Genomic DNA, 26,080 nt, shown 5'->3' on the forward strand with positions numbered 1-26,080 from the left:
TCGTGTCTCTGAGCACAGCGTTTGCTTGCAAGTACCCAAAGATGTCCTCATCGGAGAGCAAGTGATAAACTCTTGGTGCAGTTAAGAGGGGAACGGTTAATTTAGCTCATTGGGGACTTAGGATGAAGAATTCATTTGGCACTTCACGTAGAAGAATGGGATCTCAAGGTTGCTTCTCAGCAGTAGTTCTGGCATTGTGTTCAAGCCCAGGAGAAACCAAAGTTAAACGTGTTGTCTAGAATTGCAAGGAAACGGCCTGACAAAGCAAGCAGGAACATGAGGTAGATGTTTCAATAAGAGTTTTACTCCTCGAGATCTGAGTGCTGGAGCCATGCAAAGGTTGGATGGTCCAGATTACTGAAGAACAGATGGATTTAGGTGTTCGACTGTGTGTTATGTTTGGCACAAGTCCTTACTGTGGAAAATGTGCTTTGTTGTAAAGAGAACCAAAAACCAGCTTGTTTTGGGGGGGGGAATAGTTGATTCTGACATTGAACTTTGTATTTTGGAATGTGAAATGCACGAGACAAATTCTGAAATTCAGAGCTCTTTCGGAATAAGAAAAATGGGTTTTTTCCAGAAAACGTTGGAAAGTAAAGCTAATCAGAATGTAATTAAAATTGCTTTACACAGAAAGCTGAAGCAAAAAACAAAAGAAAAAAAGCATCTTCAAAGAATAGCTGTGTTTATGAAACGTCAATATTAGAAAAATAGTTCAAAAATGTTGTTCACCCCAGCTGCATTTTAGAGACTTACTTCACAAGAAGCGTACAAGAAGTTAAACTACCTTTTGCTTTTTGAAACAAGAAATCGTGATTTAGCTCTGAAATGCCTGAACCGCATATTTGAATGGTTTGAAATAAAGAATACGAAATGTTTGAATAAAGGAGTTTTAACCTAAGCGGCTGCCTAGAGGTATCTGTACTGCAGTTGAAAGCTCTGTGTTGTGTCAGGTTGAAAAATTACCGTTTGAATCGATTCTTTGAATGCTCTGATCTCCTCTGCTGCCTGAGAATTGGTATTTTAGGAAGTTCAAGGAATTGCAGTGTTGCTACGTCATCCGGCTTCTCATCTCGAGGCATTAAATTGTTATTTTATCTTTGGGGCTTGTGAGAAATGCTTCTGTCATTTGTTTTTCAAACAGCGCTGTTGAGGAATAGCTTTTGCTTCTGCGTTAAAACAAAGTTTGGGAATGGATTTGGGGGTAAATGGCAACTGAATGTGGCACTACCGGTGCAATCTGTTTCTTCTTTTTGTGAGTAGCGACTTTTCCGTGAATTTTCTTCACCCTTTTAAACAAGACCCATGGTTTGCAATTTTAAGACGTTGAATGCAAAGGACTTCTAAAGTTGTTGGGTGTTTCAGACCGGTAACGTACCGATTGGATTTCCCCAAAGGTGCGACAGGTTTTCAGAGTACGTGAACGCGTTCCTAAGAATTTATCTGAAAGCACGGAAAACGCCAAGAACGCGCGTACGGCGCTGGTTATCGAAAAGTGTGAATTCTTCTTTTCCAAGGTTTACAGTGGGAATGCTTCACAACTGTGAAGTGTCTTTTGTTGGAGTTTACATCATTTTAGATTATTGCTGGTTTTTCTCCCCGGTCCTTGTTGCCTTCCATATAAATTTTCCTCTATTATATTGCAAGCCTTTTTATTGGGGAAAAATAGTAACTTGTCTCTTTCCGCTCTCAAAAAGACAAGCTACTGTGCCGCCCCTCTGAAGAGACTTGTGATATGGTAGTTAGCAGGTAAACTCAAACAAAAGGCATTTACTCATCTAACCTTTTCAGTAAAATTAGGCAAACAGACTCCCAGTGATTAATTACTACTTCAATGTATTTTTACTTGGGAATACCTGTAAATAAAATGCCTTTCTCTACTATTTTATTTAGGAAATGTTGGTGTATTATTTAAAGCAGCTTCAAAGCAAGACATGCATGTCCAGGAATTAAAATTCACTTCTCGTTTTCCTGGGAAAGAGACAGATTACTGCCAGAATATACTAGTATATGGCTAACAAAGTAAATCTTTTTTTGTTAAATAATCTCTGAGCACAAAGCCAACTCGTAGAATCAGCTGTCAGGATCCCGCTGAACTTGTAAATAGGCCAGGGAAGAGAAAAGTTGTCCTACTGGAAATTGTCTTGCAGGTCATCTTTCACTTTCCTGCATCATTTTAAATCTCTCTGGTACCGTTACGCTAAAGGTGGAAAATCAGCGCTCTTGGAAGGGAAGATGTAGCTCAGAAATGAAATTGCATGTGAGCTCTGCATGTAACTCTGGGGCGCCTGGTTGGGTTTTTTGTGCAAATATTTTAATCTAAACTCAAACCTTATGAAAAGTACAATTGAATGAGAATAGAATATTAATTGATACTTTTCTTTTTTTTTTTTTTTTTTTTCCCTTTGCATCCCAGAATCACAGGTTCCTGACCAGCCAAGCTCTCTTCATGTCAGGCCCTTGACAACAAGTATCGTCATGAGTTGGACTCCGCCGCTGAACCCAAACATCGTCGTCCGCGGGTACATCATCGGCTACGGCGTAGGCAGTCCGTACGCTGAGACTGTGCGGGTCGACAGTAAACAGCGTTATTATTCCATTGAAAATTTGGGTAAGTAATTGTTTTCATTCATTTCATTTCATGAAAAGAGGTTCCTCTGAGATTATGCTATTTTTGCAGGTTTATTTTCAAGCTGTCGCTGGGGCTTCCTTTATATGTTGCTTGCTTAGGCTGTTTCTGCATTCCATTTTACGTTTGGTCTTACCTTCAAAACTCTGGATGCTCTCAAACATGTCAAATCTCTTTGATCAAATCCTCGTTTTATTCAGTAGATCTTATTAAGTCGTGCGCTCCCAGTACCGACTCCCACTCATGCAGAGAGCTGGACCTAAAGTCGTTATTCCCTGGGCTGGCCCCCTCCATGTTTGAATTTAACGGCAATCGCAAACCTCCTATTTTGTGTCTGTCAAAATGGTGCCGAGAGAGAGATGGTTATTCATTATTCATGGCGTAGCCTCTGTGACACTTCATCTAAATTCGCAGCGTGAGGCGCAGGGACCTGGAGCCTTCCAGTGGTGACGGACTGTTCTCCTAGCACTGGGAAAACAGTTCAAAGTTTAAAGGAAGTAAAAAAAAAAAAAAAAAAAAGTTTCATCGTTTCCTTGTCATTTCTTCTTTAGCACTTTTATTTCAGGTAAAAACGGTAAGTTTTCTGCTCGGTAATCTGGGAATGGTCAGATATTACAGGAAGATTCATTAACTTGATGCATTAGGGATGCTCAGATCTGGACTCGTTATCTCAGTTCTATAGGACCAAAACCGTCTGATATCTGGGGACGCTTTTCTTTGGAATTGGTATTTTCCAGCACCATGAAACGGCGTCGGCCAACCTTCTTGCTGCTTTCTTGGGGAAACCTGGCGAGTGGAATAAACTGGTTTTACTGTTACTTCATCAAACAGCTTCTTTATGTCCAGATACATATTTCATGACGGAGGTATTTGCAAAGAACCATGCGTAAACATTCCCAAATATTCAGTAGGTTCTACAGAAAAAGGCTGATTTATAATGTTTTGTGCAAGTGCGAAGTTGTTATGCAAAATGGAAAGATGTCTGTCTGGGCTATGGAAGAAATTTTGTGGAATATAAAGATAAAAGCTATTACTAATGAATATGTGTGTCTAATAACTAATGATAAGGATTAAATTGAAATTTGTTTGGGTTTTTTTTTTTTAAATTCCAAATGGGATTTAAATTCTCCCATGCCTATTTTAAGTTGTTTCATGTCTTTAATGAGTTTTCAGTTGAGTCTTTCACCACTGTTGACCCAGAAGTACTAGAAAAGAAAATTATATGGCAGAAGCTAAGGAGGAAGTGCCTACACAGCTCAATTTTATAGACTTCCAAATGGTCAGCTCTCACTCAAAGTATCTTGATTAACAACTGGAGCGATGTCCCGGGGTTTGTGAAGCTTTAGTGTTTGTTTTCCTTCAAGTATTAAATGAGCAGTGAATCGATTTGCTCATAGGACCTCCGATAGCCGCTACCATCGGGTGGAAGATACGCTAGGGACATCTTGCAGATACAGAAGCCTTCTCAGGGGGTAACTACACTCGGTATTTGTGGAAAGGTGATGGTGTACTTCAGCTATTAAAACTGTTGCTGTGAATTAAAAGGGTTCTCCTATATTCTTGGCTGTGCTGGTAGGCAGAAGTACATACAAAGTACATACAAGTCAGGGAGGGTGTTTCACTAATGTACTTTAATTACGGAAGTAGCACTCAGACATGTAGAAAATGTCGAGAAACTGTTCTGAGCATATCAAATATTTAGCTACAAATAATTTGATCACTGACATCAGAGTTGTTTTGTTCGGGGTTTTTTTGCTGAACATCCTCCAAGTGAGTAAAGTTTCTTGAAAGTTATTAATTATTCCAATGGAAAGTATCGTTTCAGTGTACTTTTGTTTGTTTGTTTGATTCCGAATACCCAAAATGTGAGCAGTGTAACTTAATTGTCATTGTCCAGATAAGCCACATGCATCTGGTCTCTAACTGGATAAGGATACAAACACTTTGGTCACAACTCCTGACGTGCACATTTTAAATTTGACTTCTCTGAACATTCACGTGTACAACTTTGAAAATCAATCTCCATGAATAATTGCACTAATTAAGTTCCATCATTTAAATATCCACAGAAAATGAGGCCCAGAGGGATGTGACCAAGGGCCCAGAGAAGGCTTTTAAAAAATCGGAACAGTTGCCAACACTTCCTACATTATTCACCCACTTTATTAGAAACCATTACAAGAAAATTACACAAAACGATGAGACAGAATTCTTTTCCTAATAAAAATACTATTTTCCATAAGGTTATGAATCAAAATGTGCTGCTGGCAGGAATGAGCACAAAAAAAATATTTCCTAGATATGTTATATGGACTCATCCCGCCTGTTGAAAAATTTCCTATAAAACCTGTGCATGAGGGGTATACGTTATCTTAAATGTAGTATGTAGACGTGGCACTCCGGGACGTGGTTCAGTAGATATGGTGGTGTTGGGTTGACAGTTGGACTTGATGATCTTTGAGGTCTTTTCCAACCTTAAAGATTCTGTGGTTGATTCTAAAAGTGACGAGTCTGATAGTTAAATAAAGGATGAACTTCAGTGAGTTTTTCTCTCCCCTCCAAAGACCTCATCCCTTTTGATCCTTGTGGCTGTCGGCGATTGCGTTCCTCGTGGCTCCCCAGCGCTCCTTTGTCTCGTTAGGCAGAGACTGCGGAGAGGTCACCGCGCTTTGCCTCGATCCGGTCTGTGATGTATCTGGCTGAAAAATTGGGGGTTTTGCAGCTTCCCGAGGTTCCCTGGAGTTCTTTTTATTGTTCCTTTGCGTGCTGTTTTGAAGCACGCTGCAAACCTGTGTATCGTTCAGATTCTGGAGCGGTAGATACTTTCATTAAAGAGCAATCAGATTTGTTTGACATCGGCTGCCTTTCAGAAATCCTGCCTGTCTCTCATTTACGGTCACCGTTTTCGCCCACAGGTGCCCAAACCCAATAATCCAGGTCCATGTCAGGCATTATTTTACTGCTATAAGCTCGTGCTGTAGTCCTGAAAGAAATGACAGTGACGAACTCTTCTGTTCGAGCTTGGGGCGGGTTGAACAGGGATACGAACCACCCTGACGCCATACGTGTGCGTGTACGTGCGTGCCTGATCTCTTTCCTGGGAACAATTTCCTTCTCTTTTGTGTTCAGACCCACACGAAAGCATCTCCTGGACATCTTTCCAAAGACCTTACAGGTTGAGAAGAGGGATGCGCATAGGTATTGAAAGTTGAAGCTAAAGGCCCCCAGGCTGACTCGCTGGGTTTATTCCCTTCTCAGCAGCTACGGTATCGTTGCCCTGGAAATTCCTGTTTCTGCAGCCCCGGGTCGTTGTTGGCCACCTGCACGGACATCCTATGAATACGGATGGTTGAGTACCGTTGTTATAAATGTCTGGAAATAATTTGTTGTCATTTGTATTTTTCTGTAAAGTTCCATAATTCTAAAATCTAATCCTAAGTGACTTCCTACTGACATAAAACGAAGTTGAGGCAGAGTCAGAAACAAAACGTAGCCCACGCTTTAAGCCCGGGACTCTTTATCTTCTCTGCAGCCAGGTTGTAGAGGCGACGGTAGTTTTACTTATGGTCGTGGTGTGTGCGTGTTCGGTAGTGAAGCCTTTGTGATAGGACAGAGTAACGATAAACTCACCTACACTCTAGACTATTTATTTTGCCCAACTTCAGATGTTCAACAGACAACAGCAAGGCTATAGTTCACCATATTCAACAGCTCCATCATCTCATTTTTTCTCCTCGATGACCACGGTGGATGTCCGTAATGGTAATTTAACCATGATGCGCCAGGACTCATCGCTCTAGAGCTATTTATGAAATTCCAAACATCTTTGCACCCTCAGTCTGCTGCTAACGATCGACCAAAAATGCTTTCCGTGTAGTACTTACTGGGTTTGGATGGAAGTCAGATATTGAATTCTCTTTTAAAATCCTATTAGACACTTCACTGCACCTTCGTAATCCTAAATACTTTTAAAACTCCGCTTGAACGTGCGAGGCTTGGAAGCCATAGACAGTCTCCTTAAGTAGATCACCTATAGGGGAAGGATGGAGACCTACACGCCCACGGCATGGCCTGCTTCTTAATTCCTTCCCTCTTGATCATGCAGGTGTAACACCGATATGCACAAGGTATAACGGCAGCTTTGCATCATATTTCAGGTACTTAATTGATTACTTCCTTCGAGCAAAGCTTTTTTAATGACTGAATCAGCCGGTAGCCGAGAAGCTACAGCACGTATCTGAGTAGTACACTTCAGCTACTGAACAAATCACTTCAAAAACATGAAGAAAAGTACTCAGTCTTTCATAATCGTGATTGAGAACTTTATTCTGTGTGATCATCTTGAATGCACCTCTATAGCGGTAACACTTGTACTCTAGAATGAATTAAACAGAATGATTTTCTCATAACTGAGTGGTCATACTGCCTTGGAGACACACTCCACAGGTGCGAGAGAAAATAAGAATACCCAGAGACTTCAGCTTTGTCGGTGAAGAATTTGTTGTATTTTCTTTCTGCAGCAGATGAAAGATATTCGATGTCAGTCTCATAAGCAAGCATCCCCTGCTCTCGTTCAACCTTTTCTGTGACAGAGAAATTGGTGCTTGACTGACTCTCAAATGAATAATTCTAACAAGGAGACCCAGTTCTAGTGAGCCACTTCATTTTCTTTTCTTTTTTTTTTTTTTTTTTTAAATATTTTTTTAATTCTTTGCTTGGGATTATAAATAGCAAGATTATTGGCTCATCAGTGGTGATTTTAACAATATTAGAAAATTCACAGATGCCAATTCGGATCTTTTACGCATAAGAAGTAATGATTTCTGGACCGATCCAACTCGGGAGGCGTTAAGCGTGGTAATGAACTGACTGGGCTCATCTCCATAGAGCTTTGTATTAAAGCTTATTCATGAAATAAAAGTTTAAAAGAAAAGGGAAGAAATATGCCAAGGAGATTTCCATTTACTGATTCTGCCAACATAAACCCCAAAATATCTAAAACACTGCACAGGCTGTAATAATTTGCATCAAACTTTTAGTAGATCATAAAGCTGTATTTTTTAATTAACGTATTGGAAAAATGAAACGTGGTAACTTTATCATAGCGTATTCCGATATGTGAAAACGGTTATTATGTCAGACTGGGATATTGTGAGAACTCATTCTGGAATATTTTAATAACTTACTGGACTAATGGAAATGGGTGGGAAGCTGGAGGACAACCTCCGCCTTTGCTCTACGTTAGCACCATCCCAACAGCAAAAATGCTTTAAAGAAGCATTCGAGTAGTAGTAACGATAGAATAATTCTGTGGCTGATGGCAGGGCGTTTGCGTCACATGAGAAAAAGCAGAGAGATGCAGATTTGAAAACCTGAGACTCACTTTTAAGCTGATCAGAAAAGATAATTCCTCTGGCATCCATAATATTTCCATCTGTAAAATGCCCTGCGTCTTTCTACGAGAAAATGTCTATAAAAATGACTCTTTTACATCTGTTCAAGCCATTTAAAACCTAAATACGATGGGAAAGCTGTACCAAATTCCAGAGTCTTACAGAAACGTGGACTTTCTTCTTCAGAGCACAGCCTTTCCTCCCCACTTACGTACGTGAGAACAGAAGAGCAAGGCGTAATTTTAGAAAGAGTTTTAAGTACAGTTGCCTTTATGTGACCTAAGAAGAAGCTGCGTTCATCTCCCCGAGTGTGCAGGAATTCGTATGCACCCTCTTGAAAGAGTTTGATTGGGAAGCTGGAGCGCACGTCTCGAAATATTATTTTCATGTCTCTTTTTAAGTTGAACCTTTGATCCTCCTGGCCCAGCAATGAAAGCAAAGTGCATAATACACAGCAAAATCTAGCAAAGACTTTTCAAAGTTACTCCCTCTCCTCCCATAAAGCCTGAAGCTACGCACATCTGAAAATGTGAAGCTCCGAAGAGAAAAATCTAATGGATGTGAGCAATTTCTGCTTAATTAGTAGGTTGGAGAATTAGAGCTACCATATGAATAATAAGAATGTATTAACAACTCACCGGTAAGTCATTTTATAACGCTGGAGGGGGCTGCGCGGTCTCCCCGGGTCAATACGGAGAGGGGCAAGGGGTTCTGTACGGCATGGTGAGAGATCGGGAACCGGGGTGGTCTTGTCTTTGCACGCCTTGATGCGAGTGTTACTGTCCAGGTGATGCGCTAGCGTTTTGGATGGCACAAATATTAGACTTTACAGATCCCTGTGTTATTCAAAGAATAAAACTTAAAAAAAAAATATATATATATATATATGTATCTCAACAAGTAGAAGTGACAAGAAATGAAGATAAAGCTTTTAGATCTGAATTTATATTTATACCAGGAGGACTAAAGAAGGTTCCATCAAATCCACCTTCATCTTAACCCGTGGATCAGGTTAAATTTGACCTTTAGGCATAGATGAGGCAAAAAAGCATTTTGTTTTATTGCGAAGGGAGAGAAAGAAGGTTCTTCATTTTCTTTAATCTTTGCAGATGACAGTTGTGGATTATAACAAAGACATGAAAGGGAACAAAAAAGCTTTTTAATGTAGTTTTGGGTTGTTTTCTTCCCTTTGCATTTTTCATACAAAATGGAGCAGTGAAAATCAAACAGAAATATGTTAAATTTTATGCATCTCGCTGTTTCCCTCATAAGATCACATTAAAGCACAACACTAACAAGTAAAGGCACTTGGAGACTCCAGGGACTGTTCATTTTCTTTCTTGCCTTTGAAAACTGACTGTCACGTAAAGAACCGCTGCCATTTTGGCAAATATTTCACGCAACAATTTTCTCTCATCCCTCCCTGCCTTTGCGTTGCTTACAGCGGATGGAGAAGTTGCTCCCAAGCAAAGGGTCGGTTTGAGATCCGCGCTCTATTTCCGTTACAAACAGATCTCGCGCGACTACCCCAAATCAGGTATTGTGCGGGTTTTTGGAGTGTCGTCGTGTTGAGGTGAATTTTAGCCTGCCCGTGTAGGAATCCGCTCGTACGCTTCGCTCTGGCTGACTTTCTGTAACGCATTTTAGTTTCCATACGCCTCAGTCCTCTAGCTGTTAAAAAAAAAAAAACCCAAACCCTAAACAGGCTTCCCTGACAAAATGTTTAGGATCTATTGACAAAAGATGGAACGGAAGAACTATTTCCCTTCTTCGTTGGTAAAGAACAGAATGCCTAAGAATAACTCGTAATCCCAAATTATAATATAAATAATACAGATAGCCAAGAATATTTTTTTTTCTTTATATTCATTCAGCAACTCAAAAAAAAAAAAAAAAACGGAAGCTTTGTTGCCGGGCTTAGTTTTCGGGGAAAAGGACAGATAAAACACTATGCTTTGCCTTCCGGAGTGTCGCTGATCTCTCAGTCGCGGATGCCAAGGAGATCAAAACCACTAAGTGACCCAGACTTACAGATTTGCTTGGATGAAAGAGTTGGTTTTTTTCTTGCGAAGGAAAACACAACCTCTCCTCGTGGTGCAAGTTTTATTGTTATTTTTTGTGTACGAGTGCCTGAAGAAACCTTGCCCAGGCACAAGTTAACCCTCCCGGTATACATTAATGGCATTTCCTCGGATGTCGGGAAGCATCTCGAGTCACGGCTCTTCATTTTTTATTCATTTGTCCATATGTCTTACACATCATTTTCTGCTACGGTACTTTTCTTCTCCTGAGTTTGGCCGCATTTGTAACATCAATAACAAATGTCTGTGATACCGCATAGGGATTTTTTTTTTGTTGTTTCGCATCCCTACCGACACGGCGTGCACCGAGCTTGCGATGCACCACGGGAGTTGTAAAGGTTCACATCTCCGCAGGAGACAAGACCTATTTCTAAGCATGTTCAAATTACAGTCTTTTCTTAAAAAAAAAAGAAAAAAAAAAAAAACCTTGCACACTCGGTTGTAACGCACTCAGGACATAGCTCACGAGAGAAATCAGCAAGCGGGCATAATATATGATGAGATGACATCTTAAAAACAACTGTAAATATGGATTTGCTGTTCGTCTCCTGAACTACATTAAAATAAAAGCACTTAACAGAGTCTCATTATAAATTCTCTTTGCTCCGTTAAACACTTTCCCCAGTGTTTTAGAAGTTAAATGTTTCCCGAATCAGCTTGCGTACCTATAAATATACCGGCACGTTGTCACCCAGCCGCAACAACCTGTTTTGAGGCCGTGACCTTCAGTGGTTCACTGTGGGGTCACGTCCTCCTTGCGTTGGTGGTGCGCCCACCCAAAGGCACCGTGGCTCCAGGGTGGTCTCTGTTGAATTCTGGGGATGATTTGCTAAGATACCTTGCCAAGGACCCAGCCTGTGAGAAGACAAGGAGGTCCAGGTGCTGCAGGACGCTGCTTGGAGCTCATACAGGCTAAGGCAACGCATCAGGTATTGCCACCTCACCAAATTTTTGGAAGATGACTGGAGTGGTAGTTTATCATCCAAAGAGCTAGGACGTGCCCTCAACACGTTGCAACAGCGTCTCAACAGTGAGATTGGATTAAAAATTACAGGTTAGGTTGTATTCGTTTGAAATGTAGATGTGTAGGACCCCCCTGTGTCCCTCGTCCCTCACATCTCTGTGAAACAGATGGGCAGAACGGCGCTCCTCAGGGACAATTTTCAATTAAATAGAGGAAATACTTTACACGTGTCTACGTATTAACGTATCTTTACTACTACGCAGTAGTGCCCAGAGGTTTGAGATGAGATCGGGGTTTCATTGTCTAGTTAACGTAGAAACATACTGTGAGACTCTACTTCAAAGAGCTTGTAGGCAAAAGGCTAAAGGAAATATATAAAAAAAACTTAAAAGTTAATACCGTAGGGACCGAAGACACTCAAAAAGCGGTGATGTCCCCATCATGTCTCGAGAAGCTTGTGACATACTTCAGAAGTGAATCTAAGTTGCCGCTGTTCTCTATATTCACTCTCAAAATTAATGTTTTTGTCTAAAGAGGGCTTTAACACTCAGGTGGGAATTTTTCCAGGCCAAAAAGTTTCAGATTTTGATGCCTCAGTCAGCAACCTCCATTGCTCTTTTGGATCCTAAACAGAAGGAATTGATTTTTCAGGAGCTCCTAGTACTCCTGATGCTTAAAACAACCATGTTAGTTAGCTGACTTTGTTTAACCATTGGATGAAACCTTTTGGCGTGGAAAAAAAATGTGCTAAATTTCCAAAACTTTCGTGTTGTGCTTTCCATTCACAAAGAAGATATTAGGCCCATCCTCTGTAACCTTGGAAAATGGAGTCTTGAATTTTACAGCCTTTGCTAAGTTTAATTGAACAAAGTTCTTCTCTGTTATTACGGAGTGTTCGGTTTACCGGGAGATGTAAATATATGCTAATTCTGTTGTGTTAGAATTTCCAAATTACCTGAAAGATTCGATGAACTATCATCACAGAAATTATCTCCTCAGCCACCACTGAAAAAAAGCAGCTATTGCTGATGTACAAAAGTGCGTAGAAGGAATAAAATAAACCTGATTTTTCCTCTAGCTGAGAACGTAGGAGAAACTCATTTGGAGAATTTCTCCAGGATAGTCTATTCTAGTGGAATATTTATACTTAAATTTGCTAATATGATTAAAAGATTTTTCTTATTTTCTTAAATGTGAATATCACGTCCCTAGATTTTGCTAAAAACTGCATCTAAGCTTTGCCCTCCAGGGGAAGTATATGTTGTCCAAGAAGTGGAATACATCACTTATTGTGTCTTTTAATGGGGTTTCATCTGCCGGCCAGTGGATGTTTATAAAATCATCCGATTCCCTCTGAGCTATCTCATAGAAGAGGATCTCCAGCAGCATCTCCACCTCCTTTGGTCTTGTTCGTTGGGGCTCTGCCGCTTGAAAACTTTATTGTAAACCATGCTTTGGGCTCCTTGATGCATCTAGGGTGGTTTCTGTGTTCCTTGGCCATCGGGACAAGCACAGCCCTGGCTGCAGCCCTCCGTTTCAGGTCCTGGTTACGGAAGAAGCATGCTACGCCTGACTGTGATGGTGGGAAGTGCTTTTCTCAGAATTCAATAACCCTTCTCTGTAGAGTTTATACTTCAATTTGACATTTGTCCTATAGACAGATTACCTTTTCCCGGCAATAAACTAATGTTGCTAGGTCTAGGAACTGATACTGGTGCTATTGATTACTACGTGTAATGTTTTTACAAACCCAGACAGGAGTAAATGAGGCTGTTCTCTGGTTGCTTTTTGAGAGAATTGTGAATGACTGCGTTTTTTGCCCTGTAGAGGGTCTTTCAGCATCCGCGGCAATGGCAGGACACACGGAGCGTAGAGAAAATTCTCTCAAAGACCTTTTCTCTTTTACAAGGGCATTTCCTGCAGGAGTTCCTCTGCAACAAAATCTAGCATTTGTGTTTCCACTCCTTTCGTGGGTAGTCAGTAGGCTTTTGGTGCAGCAGAAAGGACAGAAGGGTCCTCTGTCAGCGGCTGGCTTAGAACTGCCTCCTCAGCTCGGCATCAAAGCCAGGTTCTGCTCTCATCATGTCTGTTGGAGCAGGTATTCATTATCACAGAATGACTTGGGTTGGAAGGGATCCCTCAAGTGGTCCAAGTCTTTGTTCAAAGCAGGGCCAGCTTTGAAGGTAGCTCTGGGTCACACCAGCATCTTCTGCAGCTGACTGCTGAGCACCTTCAAGGGTGGGTGCTGTGCAGCCTCCCTGCCTCAGTGTTGGAAAACCTTTTTTTTTTTTTTCCTAATAACTAATAGGAATTTCTCTTGCTGCAGTTTCCGCCTTGTCCTTTTACTGCAGGATATTGTCAGCCCCCATCTGTTTCGACGAGATATCTTTGTTCCCACTCAGTCTACAGGGAGGCTACAGCTCCTCACGATGGATACCGTACTGCTGTCTCTGCTATCCCAAGGGTAGACTCCTGTAGCCTACAATTAAAAAAAAGCTTAGTAATGGGGGGAAAAAAGCGCAGAAGATGGCAGCTTTCCTCCTCAGCAAGCTCCCGCAGCACGAGCGCGTTGTTATGTTGGAGTCATAGACCCACGCCGATGCTCAAGCGGAGGAAGAGGCATCAGATCTCAATGAACTGCTCCTTCACTTTTGGTTAGGATCGGGAAAGGCACCGACAAAGGCGCGGGGAGAAGATTATTGAATGTATAACGTATCTTTATTGCTATTTTATTGGCGACATTGCATTAGAAGAAGTCCGATGTGAAGTGCAAGACAGTAGCTCTGAGTGTTTTGACGGGATGAGCAGCGTTTTCATGATGATCAGGAGACCTCATCTTAGCTTCGTCTCTCCCAGGGTACCAATCTGCAGAGCACTGAGAGTCAGGTAATTGAGAAAATGGGAAATGAGAAGAGGACTTGAGAAGGAGTTTTTATTTGAGAGAGAAAGGAGCTGATCTGGAAAATCAGCTGAGTGCGCTACCCTCTTTCCAACACTGGAGTTTAAGGCAAGGAGCTTTGCTCGGGCTGGAGCTCAGATCTAGTTGTCAAGCATTTATTTTGTATTTATAGTTTAAAGAGAAAATTAAATCATACATGAAAACGCTTGTCAAAAGACCCCATGTAAGATGTAGAGATGTCACAATTTCACCCTCTTAAAGAAGAAAATAACAGTGGTATCTTGAATGAGTTGGTATTTGTTGATTATTTTCTTTCCAGTAACAACATCTGTCAGTAGAAAAAATCGATTTTGTTCATGCTTAGTTTGAACTCCTTGTACTTTTATTTTTTAAGTTGAACTGCAGAACACAACTTTATTTCCAGAGCATGTTCCACACCACCACTGACATGGGGATTCTTGGCTGATGCTCTAATTAAAGCTGAATTCTTTGCTCAGCTTCTTCAAAGGCAAGAAGAGATTTCTTCTGCCAGGGAAAAAAAAAAAAGAAAAGAAAAGAAAAAAAAAAAAAGCCTATCTCTCTCTCTCCTTCTTGTGCTCCAGAGTAGCAAATACAAATGGTAACATCATTGTTATAGGTGGAGAAAAATTCAGAATTTACCTCTGAATTCTGTATTGCGTCTGTCATCTCTAAAGCCCCCGTTTCTTTGTTTCGTTGCCTCGTTTCTGCCGGGAGCGCTAACGACCCTTCTGTTCCATTAGCTGCTGCACTTATTAGTAGGTTTACACTAAAAAGCTTTCCTCATTTGAACTCCCACTCCAGTCAGTGGCGTTTTACCAAAAAGAGGACCAGAATGACCCCGTAAGTGTTATTAATATACAATGCAGTTCAAAAAGCAACCGTCTGCCGCATGATAATATTAACGCTTTTTCACTTTTTTCATTGTGTTGGTCTAAACTGAACTCTAATACTGTGTTCAAACACTGTACCGTGGCAAATTGCCTTTTTTTTCCTCTTATCTAAGAGGAGACTCAAGCAATTATTTATTGCTCCAGTTAGCAGCAGCTCAAATTAACCAGCTGAATTTTTCATGTTTTTTTAACAGAAAGCTACAGATCGCATCCTCATCCCGATCTGAGCTCATTTTTGCAAATGTAACCTTACCCACCTAGTTAGAAACATAAATCATGTGTCAGTCTGTTCAGTTTATACAGTTTGATGGACTACATAATGTACCGTATGGGCAGTTGTAATGAAGTACGTGCTATCTAGTCTCCATTTTTAAATTTTCCGTGAACTTCTCACATTTTTCCACCTAATTTATCAATTTCTGTGAGTGTATTTTTCATAATCATCTTAATAGTAAATCACTCCTTTTGCTTGTTCATTATTGGGAATTGAAAATGTATTTTGATTAGACGTGACAGTTCTATGGGGTTTGGGGGGCTTTTGACAGTAATTTCTTAGAATCGAGTTTCTCGAGTAATCTTTCACATTTAAAAAATCAGTGTTCAGGGTGACAATTCTTTTCTGACTAATGCCTTGTTATTTAAAATGTAAGCCAAGTCTAGTCCCGACGTCTTTGTGCTGGACTTAATCAGTGGAGATATCTACCAACCCTTAGAGGCTGATTCAGCTTATATTTCTTAAATGCCTTTGTTGGTATGGGATGAGTTGTCCTTCAGAGGTGCTCGTCTCTTCAGTCACTATAGGGACAGCTCTTCTAAGTTAAACCACATGCCTAACTTACAGAAAGCTGGAAAGCAGTAGGACGAAGACACTGTCCATCTCTAGATGTCCTCTCCTCAGTGTAGTGGTGATAGCAAGTACCCGGTGAGTCTCAAAGTCCTAAAACTTCATCTTTTGGTGTTCTTCTCGGTGTTAACCAAAGTCTACCCGAGTGAACGGTCTGGACTAACCCCTTGCATCACTCTACCAGACGTCTTTCAAAACTCCTACATAGACACAACAGTTGGGCCATGGGTAGAAGGAAGAGATGGAGTCGGTCTAGACTGTGCATATGACTTTGTTTTTCTTCTGCAGAAACTCCTGAATGTGACATTATTAGAATCTCAGCTAAATAATGACTTTGTGTCTCAATAAATAAATCTTCGTGTGGAATCTGGAGAGTTACAACACTTAGTTAAATTAGAAATTAAAAGTAGTATGCTAATATATAGCAGAAATTGTATGAAAATATATACTAAATCTCTGTGAATGCAAAATAATTTCCTTATGACTAGTGATATTACAGTGAGTACCAACTGAATTAATAACCAACCGTACAATACTTAGCGGTCATTCATTTGGCAATTTTTGAAGTTCAGCTCTTTTGCGATAGAAGCACGGAAGTCACCTGAATATTAAACAAATATGTCACTGTTTCTTCTGGATGTAAAATCAAGTACAAAATCTGTGGGTGGAAAGGATATTAGTAACAATATGCAAGATTATTTACTCATTTCAGATTCCCCGTAATAGTATTAATCACGCTGATCTGATTTGGTGTTAATGTAGATGAACTGTGTAATTCTGCAGCAGGTCTTTTGCAATGTCACGCTAATAAATGCCTCCTCACATGCAAACATTTGTTATTTTTCAGTAAAGAACTCTGAGGAGGCAGTTCCCGTGTTTTGGCAGCCGTATGAGTGCCCAATGTATTCAGCTGCGATTTTCTTCTGTACAAATAGAATTAGCGGCTAAAAGAAAAATAAGGGGGGGGGGGGGGGAATGAAGCAATTCACATGGAAAAAAAAATCAGGAAAAATTGATTGCTTTGTTTTTCTCAGAAAACAGTAGCAAAAAGCCAACATGGCACCGACGTGCTCATTTCACTTTGTTTCCATTTAGGGATATATTTAGGGTAGCCCCCTGGTAAAGTAGGACACACAAACCAGCACAGCCGTGCACCCAGAAGTTAATTCCCGTGTGTTATTTGTTGTCTTCCGCATCCTTCGTATTGACAACGTAGCGTGTGGAGTTCTCAGTGAGGTAAAAGGTGGTGAAATGGCTCTTAGCGATGTCATTCTGACATCAAGAAATTAGGGAGAGAGGTTTTTTGCTCAGCATCCAGAAAGCGCTAACAGGGGTGGCGTGAGCTGTTCTGAGTTGGGTTCAGGAGCACGAGTTCCACCCGAGCAGCGCCGGAGAGCTGGACGCCCACGCTTCGCTGCCACGGGTCGAGGATCCCAAGGGAACACGGCGCTGGTGACCCTCAACCATCTCCTCCCACGTCATCCCTGGGACGGCAGCATGTCCTCATGGATGCCTCCCTGCCCGCTGGAGCTCAGCGCCACGGCTCCATCCGGCAGCGTGTCGGGAGCTGGCGGGAAGGCTCTGGTACCCCGCAGCATCCCTCGCCTCCGTGTAGCACTGCACCTCTGAGGTGGTCTCTGCTCAGAGCCTCGGGAGGTACGGCTGAGGCACCAAGTTGGTTCCGGCTTTCTTACGTGGGCAAAGCTGCAGATGATTTAAAGAAGAACTTCAGCTCACTCTTGATGGAGATAGCACCAGGAGATTGAGATAAAAAAAGCCTTTGGAAGCGAAATGAAAATGATGGGGAGTAGGTGTGCTCATCCTTTACTTTGCACAGGCGTTTGCTTAACTTTATTTTCTTCCTTCTTGTTTTTCAGGGAAGCGCTCGTCCGTTCTGCCTCCCAGATCTGACTTTAACGGTGTGTGCTTTGTTTTGCCTTATTTGTTTTCCCCTGCAGAGCCGAGTTCCCACTACGTGATTTCCTTAAAGGCCTTTAACAACGCAGGCGAAGGGGTGCCTCTCTACGAAAGTGCGACCACCAGGTCGATGACAGGTGAGTTGCAAATGCTGCTTCATAATCTGCTCCCCGTCAGTGAACGTCAGCCCTCCAAAGGTGCACATGAGGCAAAAGATTTTGGTCAAGGCAACGGAAGAAAAAAAACTCTGCAACCTCCAGATCCCTGCTAGAATAAATCAGCTTCATTTTCCACTTTATTGTAACTACATGGATAGAATGAATTATTTACCCTTTCCAGAAATTGGCTGTATAGATTTAACGGGATGCTCACGAGTGCTTGCTCTTTGGTGCGGGTTGGCTTGGGAGAAGCATGACTCCCACACAATTTAAATATTTAAAGATCAGGACAGAATAGTGGTGAATAACTTTGCTGAATTAAGCCCAGATGAATTCCCCCTCCCCCCCCCCCCAACCATTTTTAAAGCAATTTAAATTAAAATGAATGAGTTAAAACCAGACCGTCATCATTTACAGAAGCATGTAGAAGGATTGCAAAAGGTGAGGGGACAGATAAAATTTTCCTGGCAGGATAAGGCTCGTGGAAGGGATTACCCAGCGGTAATGGAGCAGGGTGCGTTTAGGCAGCCGGTTTTCACAGATGCATCGTTGGGACACTGGCAAAGTATAAAATCAGAATTATTCTTGTGTAGCACGGTCTTCCGGACTGCCCCGTGGTTTTTCTGCAGTCACTGGTGTGGGGGTGGGACTGACAAGGGGTTAAAAGAACAGAATTAAAACCAAACAAACTAAAAAGTGTTTTTCCTCCAGAGTGACACCATCATTTGGTGAAGTTTTTTTTCCTCGCCTTTCACCCATGGTGTTCAGAGCTGCCCCGAAGGGGAGCTGTGTCACTGAGAGCAAACCCGATCGCTGACGCTGGCTTGGGTGGACCGCGAGGAATAAATCAACCAAATGGCACCTCTGTGGCTCTACAAGGAAAAACAGCTTTTATCCGTATGGTTTTGTGAAGTATTCCCATAAGAAATCTTGGAAAGTCTGAAGGAAGGAAAAAAAAAAAAGATTAATCACACAATGAAGGGCAACCGTAACAAGCTATATTAGATATAATAAGTGTCAAGGAACTTGTGGCTCAAAATTATTAATCTTTCTTCTCGTGTGGAGTCTACAGAGGTCATTCTTGCTATGTGTCTTGAAAAATCTTTTTCCAGTGAGTTTGCCTCAGGATCCATATATATATATATATACACACACTTTTATTTTTAAGGTTTTTTTGTTCCCTGTCGTTTCTGTTTAAAAATTACTGGACTGACCTGTGGGATTTGATTTTCTGTCTGTATATAACCTCTCCTAAACGAAACGATGTGAAAAAGGTAATTCAGGCTCTGTTTCGGTGGACTGACGTGATGATCATCTGCGAGAGGTCCACCTCCTTGCTTCTCTCTCATTGTTGAGACATCCCTACCCAGAGCTTCCCACCACCTCCCACCTGTGGGATGCAGCCTCTGAAAGGAGCTGGTGGCTTTGAGGACCATCTCAAAAAAGGCTTTTAGCAAAACGGGAAAGCACGAGGACTGTGTTCCCCAAGTAGCGGCTGAGCTGTTGCACCCTGAGCACCGAAAAACCCCCCAAAACCGTCTCTTTGTGTGTCTGCTTAGCACATACGGAGACGTACTTTGGTATCTGCGTGCAAACTAAAGTTGCATAACATGCAATATTCGCAAAACAACTCCAAAGAGAGCAAGAAACTGTGTCCTGTCAAGAGATTGCAATTTCTAAATGACAGATGGCCACGCATAAATAATAGGAAATGAAACTTTGCTGGGAAATGGAGGAAGAATTTAGGGACCTATTTTCAGCCCCCGGTGGATTATAGACGTTTCCCTCTTCCTCGGGTCAGTGGTGACGTGTTTCAGAAACTGAATTATCTTGATTGATCGAGTCTGACCATTTGTTTTGTTAAACCCAGCCTCTTTTCATAATCTCCTCTACAGCAGGACATCAGTTCTCAGTATGGGAGGGAAAGGGGAAGGAAGTGCAGGATTTGCTAAAATATCAACTCAGTTCCAGTCGCATCAACTTCCATCATTGGTTTGTTAAAAAAAAACAAACCAAAAAAACCCCAAGAGAAACAGGTATTGCTTACCTTCCAAAGTTTACAGCCAGTTCTTTTGGAAAACTTCAGGAAAAGAAACCATTGACTTTCAACTCGCAGAAGAGCGATTCAATGGGATTGGGGGAAAAAGAAAAAAAAAAAGATTCAGCTGCCCAACCCTCCCCGTTTGAGTTTTGGATCACTGCAGCAGCAACCAGGTTGCTTCGTTTCCTTCAACGCTCATATTCAAACTCCTTAGGAAGCAGCTTTTGATGAAAGAAGCAACGCAAGAAGCAGGTTGAACCTAATGGCTTATCATACATTTTAAACATCCTGGTCTCTGTTTTTCCTTCCGAAGGCTGTGACCTCCCGAAGTTCTGAATAATGAATTACGAAACGGTAAGCCAAGAGTGATCAAAGAGTGTCAAGGAGCTGGAATTGCACACGGAGCAGACAAACTGTAGCAACTGTCAGGAAATATTAGAGTCATTTATCCTTTGATTAATTAATTAGCACATTATTTTAGGGGAAGAAGAACCCCAACCAACCTTTTGGCATGCTTTTGCTGTACTTTACCCACTGCCTTTTGAAATTGTATTTAGAAAAATCACAACTAGTAAATAATGAGTCAGTAAGTATTGTTTTAAAAGATAGGCCAGAAGTTGAGTGGGTGCTTCAACAAGGACATAGGTATTTACACCGAGTAGGAACTCTGGTTCCCACGTGAGTGCCATCACCATGCAGCCCCACAGGGAAGAGACAGCAGCTATCTCAATAACTACACCAGCCAGAATTTGCCTCTGAGGTTGCATAGCGCACCGCCGTGGTGTGCACATGGTGCTCAGCGTCTTGCTCGCCAAAGACTACCCGATCGCAGCCGCATGGGAGAGGAGCAGTGCTTGTTCCTCAAGGAAGAAGCCCACCTGAAGATAATCCGCGTCTCCACGCCTGGATGTGCATGTTTATCACGCTGACAGTATTAAATCCACAATTGCAGGATCTTCAGCAGTGAAAATGTTACGTTGTGTTTTGCCTAACGAACGTTTAAGCAGATGCAGAATGTGTTCCCTTCAAGAGCCAAAACCAACAAAAGAGCCCAAAGGAGGCTGCTGAGAGAGAAGCGTAGGTAACTCCTACGCACGTGAGCCTATGTCGTGTCTCTAAATCAGTTTGGAAGATGACGCGCTTTCCCCTTTGTAGGTATTTCCAATAACGTGTCAATGAAGTGATTCAATTTTTGAAGAAAATGTAAGTCATTGTAAGGAGAGACGCTGTGCATTGACTTCATCTCGTGTGAAGAAAACACAGCATACCTGGAAGTATTTAAACAAGTCGTGAGAAATAGCGCTTAGCCACTGGTTAGTTTTGTTGTAGTGATGTAACTGAAATGTTGCCGATGCGTTCTCATTTTGCATTAATGCCTTTCTTTCTGTTCTCCTCATGTTCCTCCTCCTCATTAATGCCATGCATTTAACCCATTGTGATGTGTGCCCCTTGGTGGCTTGTTTGTGTTTTGGTTTGGTTTGGTTTGGTTTTTTTTCTGTTTAACTTACCTCTTCATTTATTTTGGAATGCTCATTTGGTGATGTATGGACCCAGACCCCATTGATCCATTAGAAGTTGATTTTTATCCTTTGCTTGATGATTTCCCTACCTCAGTCCCAGATATCTCCACCCCCATGCTCCCACCAGTAGGTGTCCAGGCTGTCGCACTTACGCACGATGCAGTGAGGGTCATCTGGGCAGACAACTCTGTCCCAAAGAACCAAAAGACTACGGAGGTTCGCTTCTACACGGTCCGATGGAGAACGAGCTATTCGACAAGTGCTAAGTACAAGGTGAAATTTTAACACGTTATGAATTTATGAGCTATTTCATCTGTTCGCATTTGATTTGCAAAGACTCTGAATTGGCTTTTATGAACTTCCCTCAGCCAAAGGTCCCATTTCAGTCAAAAGGAAACTTGCCTGAGTAAATACTGCTTCCTAGAAACCTATGCATTTAGTTGGATGAAAATGCCGTATTTTAATTCCACACGCCAGTTGTTGAAAGTTTCGATCTTTACTCGTTACCAATCAGATACAAATTAGCCACAGCTTTGGTAGCACAGTAGTGTAGCGTGAGTAGGAAGAAATACCAGTTGCAAACCCACCCACACCGTATGGCAATTCCACCCGCCCGGATTACGTATTCCCAAATCGCCAAAAAATTGAAGCTTAGTTTAGGAGAAAACTCAATTTGAGTGGATACGACAGCAGCGTGCTACTTTCTGTATGAGAATTTCTTTTCAAGTCCTAATGAAAGCGATACCGAAAGCCGTGCGGTACAGCGAAGAGATACGGTGGGACAGGGAATGGGAAGGAACAAGCACAGCCTTTAGGCTTTTTTCGTTTGCTTGGTTTTGAACAAGAAGCGATCTTTCCCCGCTCTCGTCAGCTTGTGTATTGCATCTCATCTAACATCCACCTTCCCCGTGATGAGCATGTCCTTCCCCCCGTGCCCTGCCATAATAGTTGTTTTCGCTTGCCTAAAGGATCGTATTGATCCATAGCGAGTTGTTTGCTATGGATACATTTTTCTACTGCAAGTGGATGCCTCAGTTTTTACTGTTCTCTGTTCTAACGGCAGCAGCCCCGTACAAGTCATTTTAACAAGGACGGCAGAACAGGCCGTGCTCTATCCAGCACCGAGGGTCCTCCGAATAAAGCCTGAGTGATGTGTCTGAATGTCGGTTGGCCTTTCTAAACCCCAGAGGATGGCTCTCCACCTCTTTCAGGCTTGGGGTACAGCTGTCCTACAGACTCTAATCTCCAGATCTTTCCCAGGTAGTTTTTGGAAGATGTGGGAATGACGGTGGAGAAGCTCTTGCCTTCAATTTCTTTGCCGATTGTGATTTTTCGGCTCTCCCCTTAACACATCTCCATCAGAATTTGGCTCGCTGGCGCTCGGCTGAGTCCACGTGCCGTCGCAAACTCTCCGTTTCAGCTGCGTTACAGCTGATTTGCTTTCGCGTCAGCTGGGAGGAGACTCAGGTCAGCTGGCTTTTTCCTGCAAGCGCTGCCCCACTGTAAAACTTTTAAATTACCGCACGTCTTTACAAGGCACAAAAGTCCATACCTTGTTTTTACGTCAACTGCCATGCTTCTGACCGCCTCAGGTGCCGACGTGATGATCTGTAATATTAGACCCAAATTTTGTATTCTCACGCAGTTGTAACAACCTCGTAGGTAATTAAGGGTGCCAGAAGGAGGCATTGTAAGGTTTTGAATGCCCTACCTTGATCTGACTCCTGTTTAGAGATGGACTTCTGTGCCCAACCAAACGAAGAGTATAGCACAGGGGGAAGCACAGAGAGTCCCAGTTTGCAGCTCTAGCGATGAAATCAAAGCTCCGGAAAAGACAGCAGTATGTTTTGCCAGTCACGGTCAATCGTAACTTCTTCTCGAGTTTCCCAGAGCATTTCCCGAGCTGCACGCAGCGGAAGATGTCGGGCGACAAACAAAACCGATCAGAAATAGCCCCGTCGATCCGCCGTGCAGGTGTACGTCCTGCTCGGAGGTGGCGCGCTCGTTGGCTTTCTGCTGAAACGAGCAGGGGGACATCTCTCCTGGAGCCACCACGTAGGGCTCCAGGAGCCGGCTGAGGAGCAGGAGAGTGGAGACGAGAGGGGCGAGAGGGAAATTATCCCTTTTTGCCACCATCTCTGGTTTGGCCAGTCTGTGGGTTGCATGTAAAGAGCCGGTCTGATTCATTTATTCCGCTTCAATCAGTCAGAAACAGTAAAAAAAAATCATATAAGAGGCTCTGCTTAAAATAACCACATTGTTTTCAAGGAAACAAGATAAAACCTGTTAACGTTATTTTTTGAAAACAGTGAGGAAAACTTCCATTTTCTTCAGAGGGATTTGGATCAGGACCCCAAAGAGTTGCCAAGTCTTTTGAGATTTTTCCCATTAAAGTCTCCCGTTGCTTCAAAAATGTATATCAAATCTAATATAACGAAGGGTTCAGCCTTTCCCATTGAAGTTGGAAGTTTTTCAATTTAACGTTGCCCCGCCAGCTTTACTCTGTACAAACCGTCCCAAGCAGGCACGGCGTGGCGTTACTAGAGGTACTCGCTACAGTGACGCCCCCTTCATCTCCACGTGCTAGTAACTTCAAGGCCGTTTGCGACTATTGAAATGCTAATATTTAATATTGAGCGAAACGGTCAAAGCAAAACACTCAGCTGGAGACAAATAACTTTCTTTTTACACAAAAAAAGAACTCAACGTCTTTATGTTCTACTAAAGACTATTTTGTCTGGGAATAGGTTCAAACCCTATTGGTTTTTTCCGTGTGCATTTTTCCCGACCGTGTGTAATGGCTGAGCACTTCCATAGCGATAGTTATCAGATTTAGTTACCCTCAGTCACGCTGAGGAGTACTTTATGCCTTAAATCATTTCTTTTCTTCCAAAATCATTTCTGGGGGAGACAATTCTGATTCCTCTTTTTTAAATCCAGCTTTTAGCCAAAGAATAATTTGTATAAACTCTAGCAGGTAGATTTTTCCATCTTTGGGAAGCGGTTGAGTAGTTTATGAACACGTAGGTTGTAAGTGCTGCCTTTGCTTCAGTAAGACTTTTTGTAGAGGAAGATTTGCTGCTGGAGCAAACCCCTAGTACAGAGAAGTTGCAAACCTGCTAATTTCCAAGAACGAGGAATTTTAATTGAGCGTGAAGATGATAAAATCTGGTATTGCGTTAAGTCTTCCTATTAAATAGCATGCCAAACATCTGTCGGAGCACTTCTGATAAAACAACGTAGTGTGTGGGCGTATACAGCCCGTTCAGTAATGTCTCTGCGAAGGAAATTTCTCCCACCCCATTCCTGCTTGATTCTGTGATGTGCTGGCGACTCGATGGCCCGTTTTTACTAAAGGCTGATTTCTTTTTGAGTCGTCTGATGATTAGCAGCAGGATGGCTGTTACCGACGCCCGCCAGCGAGACGCCGCCTTGCGAACCGCTTCCCGAATGCGAGCCAGCGAGTTAGTCTTGTGATGCAAAGTCCTACGTGTGCTGTCCTTAGTAAACTTTATATCCATAGGTATATAAACAGGTATAAAATGCCCAGCACCTTTAACTCACTGGCCTGTTAAGCTGTCGACGCTGGAGGATTGCACAGCAGGCTCTGTAGCTCGAAAAGCGTGGGAATTGATTTTATTCAGTCGTCACCAATTTGTCCCATAATTTTCTTCTCACTTGTCTCCTTTGATACTCATGCGGTTTGGCTCAAATTGTTCCGTACTGCAGGCGGAGGTAAAAAGCTAAATCAGCTAAAACTAAACGAACAATTTAATATTCACATCCACATCAATATGTTCAGTTGTTCGTAGCGTATCACAGTGAGGCAGATCAATAATATGTTTCAAATATAATCTAATATGTAAACATATTATATTTAACCAAGCAGAAGTGCGTTTTATGAATACAAAAATGCATCTTTATGGAGGGGTCCAAGGTCATATTATTTCGATCTCTGTCGTACATACATGTTAACCCCAGGCACTGGGAAGCCTTAATCAGGAGCATTCTAGGGTAAAAATGCTTTCTGAGCCTCCGCTAAAAATCAGTAGATATTAAAAACTTCTTTTGTTGTTTTTTTTTTAAGAAGGAACCCATCAAAGAGGCTGGAAATGAGTGTTTAAGTTATGGAAATGTTCCTATTTTTTTTCCTCATGTGGGCAGAGATGAAGGACATTGGGTTAGCTTCCAATTTACATTTGAAAAAAAAGGCATGGCAAATTGCTTTGTCTGGGGAAAAGAGAAAGAGAAAGCATCACAATAATTTATTTAACTGCTTAAATTATAGGCAGCAAGTTTAGTATCATATTTATCACACTAAAAATACTCCTGTTAAGGTGCGCAGTAGCAATAGAGCTATTTTGCTTGAAAAAGGAATCCGTCGTAACCGTGTTTTGCTTGGCTACCAGCAAAAAAGAGTGGCTTTAAAGATGTTCTCCGCTCCGTCTCTTTGCAGTCGGCAGACACGACCGCTCTGAGTCACACCGTGATAGGTCTGAAGCCAAACACCATGTACGAGTTCTCCGTCATGGTCACCAAAGGTCGGCGGTCCAGCACCTGGAGCATGACCGCGCACGCCACCACCTATGAAGCAGGTACGGCAAGAGCTGCTGGAAGGGCTTTCTTTGGGGCTTATTGATCATCACAAGCCTTCTTCAAGTTCATCCTAACTGCATAAACTGACAGCTTATGTACGTAATGAACTGTATTTTTTCACTTTTTT

General features: G+C 42.1%; 1 protein-coding gene across 1 annotated transcript in view; it reads left to right on the top strand.

The window, feature by feature from the left end:
* DCC (DCC netrin 1 receptor) overlaps positions 1–26,080 on the top strand; it is a 364,131-nt gene that overhangs the window by 273,588 nt on the left and 64,463 nt on the right. Inside the window, exons 14-17 of the mRNA XM_075740931.1 lie at positions 2,417–2,611; positions 17,680–17,775; positions 21,452–21,630; positions 25,814–25,952. Coding sequence (XP_075597046.1) covers positions 2,417–2,611; positions 17,680–17,775; positions 21,452–21,630; positions 25,814–25,952 — 609 coding nt within the window. The remainder of the gene's footprint in view (positions 1–2,416; positions 2,612–17,679; positions 17,776–21,451; positions 21,631–25,813; positions 25,953–26,080) is intronic.

The sequence above is a fragment of the Balearica regulorum genome, chromosome Z (genome assembly GCF_011004875.1).
Source record: "Balearica regulorum gibbericeps isolate bBalReg1 chromosome Z, bBalReg1.pri, whole genome shotgun sequence".
Classification (NCBI taxonomy): domain Eukaryota; kingdom Metazoa; phylum Chordata; class Aves; order Gruiformes; family Gruidae; genus Balearica; species Balearica regulorum.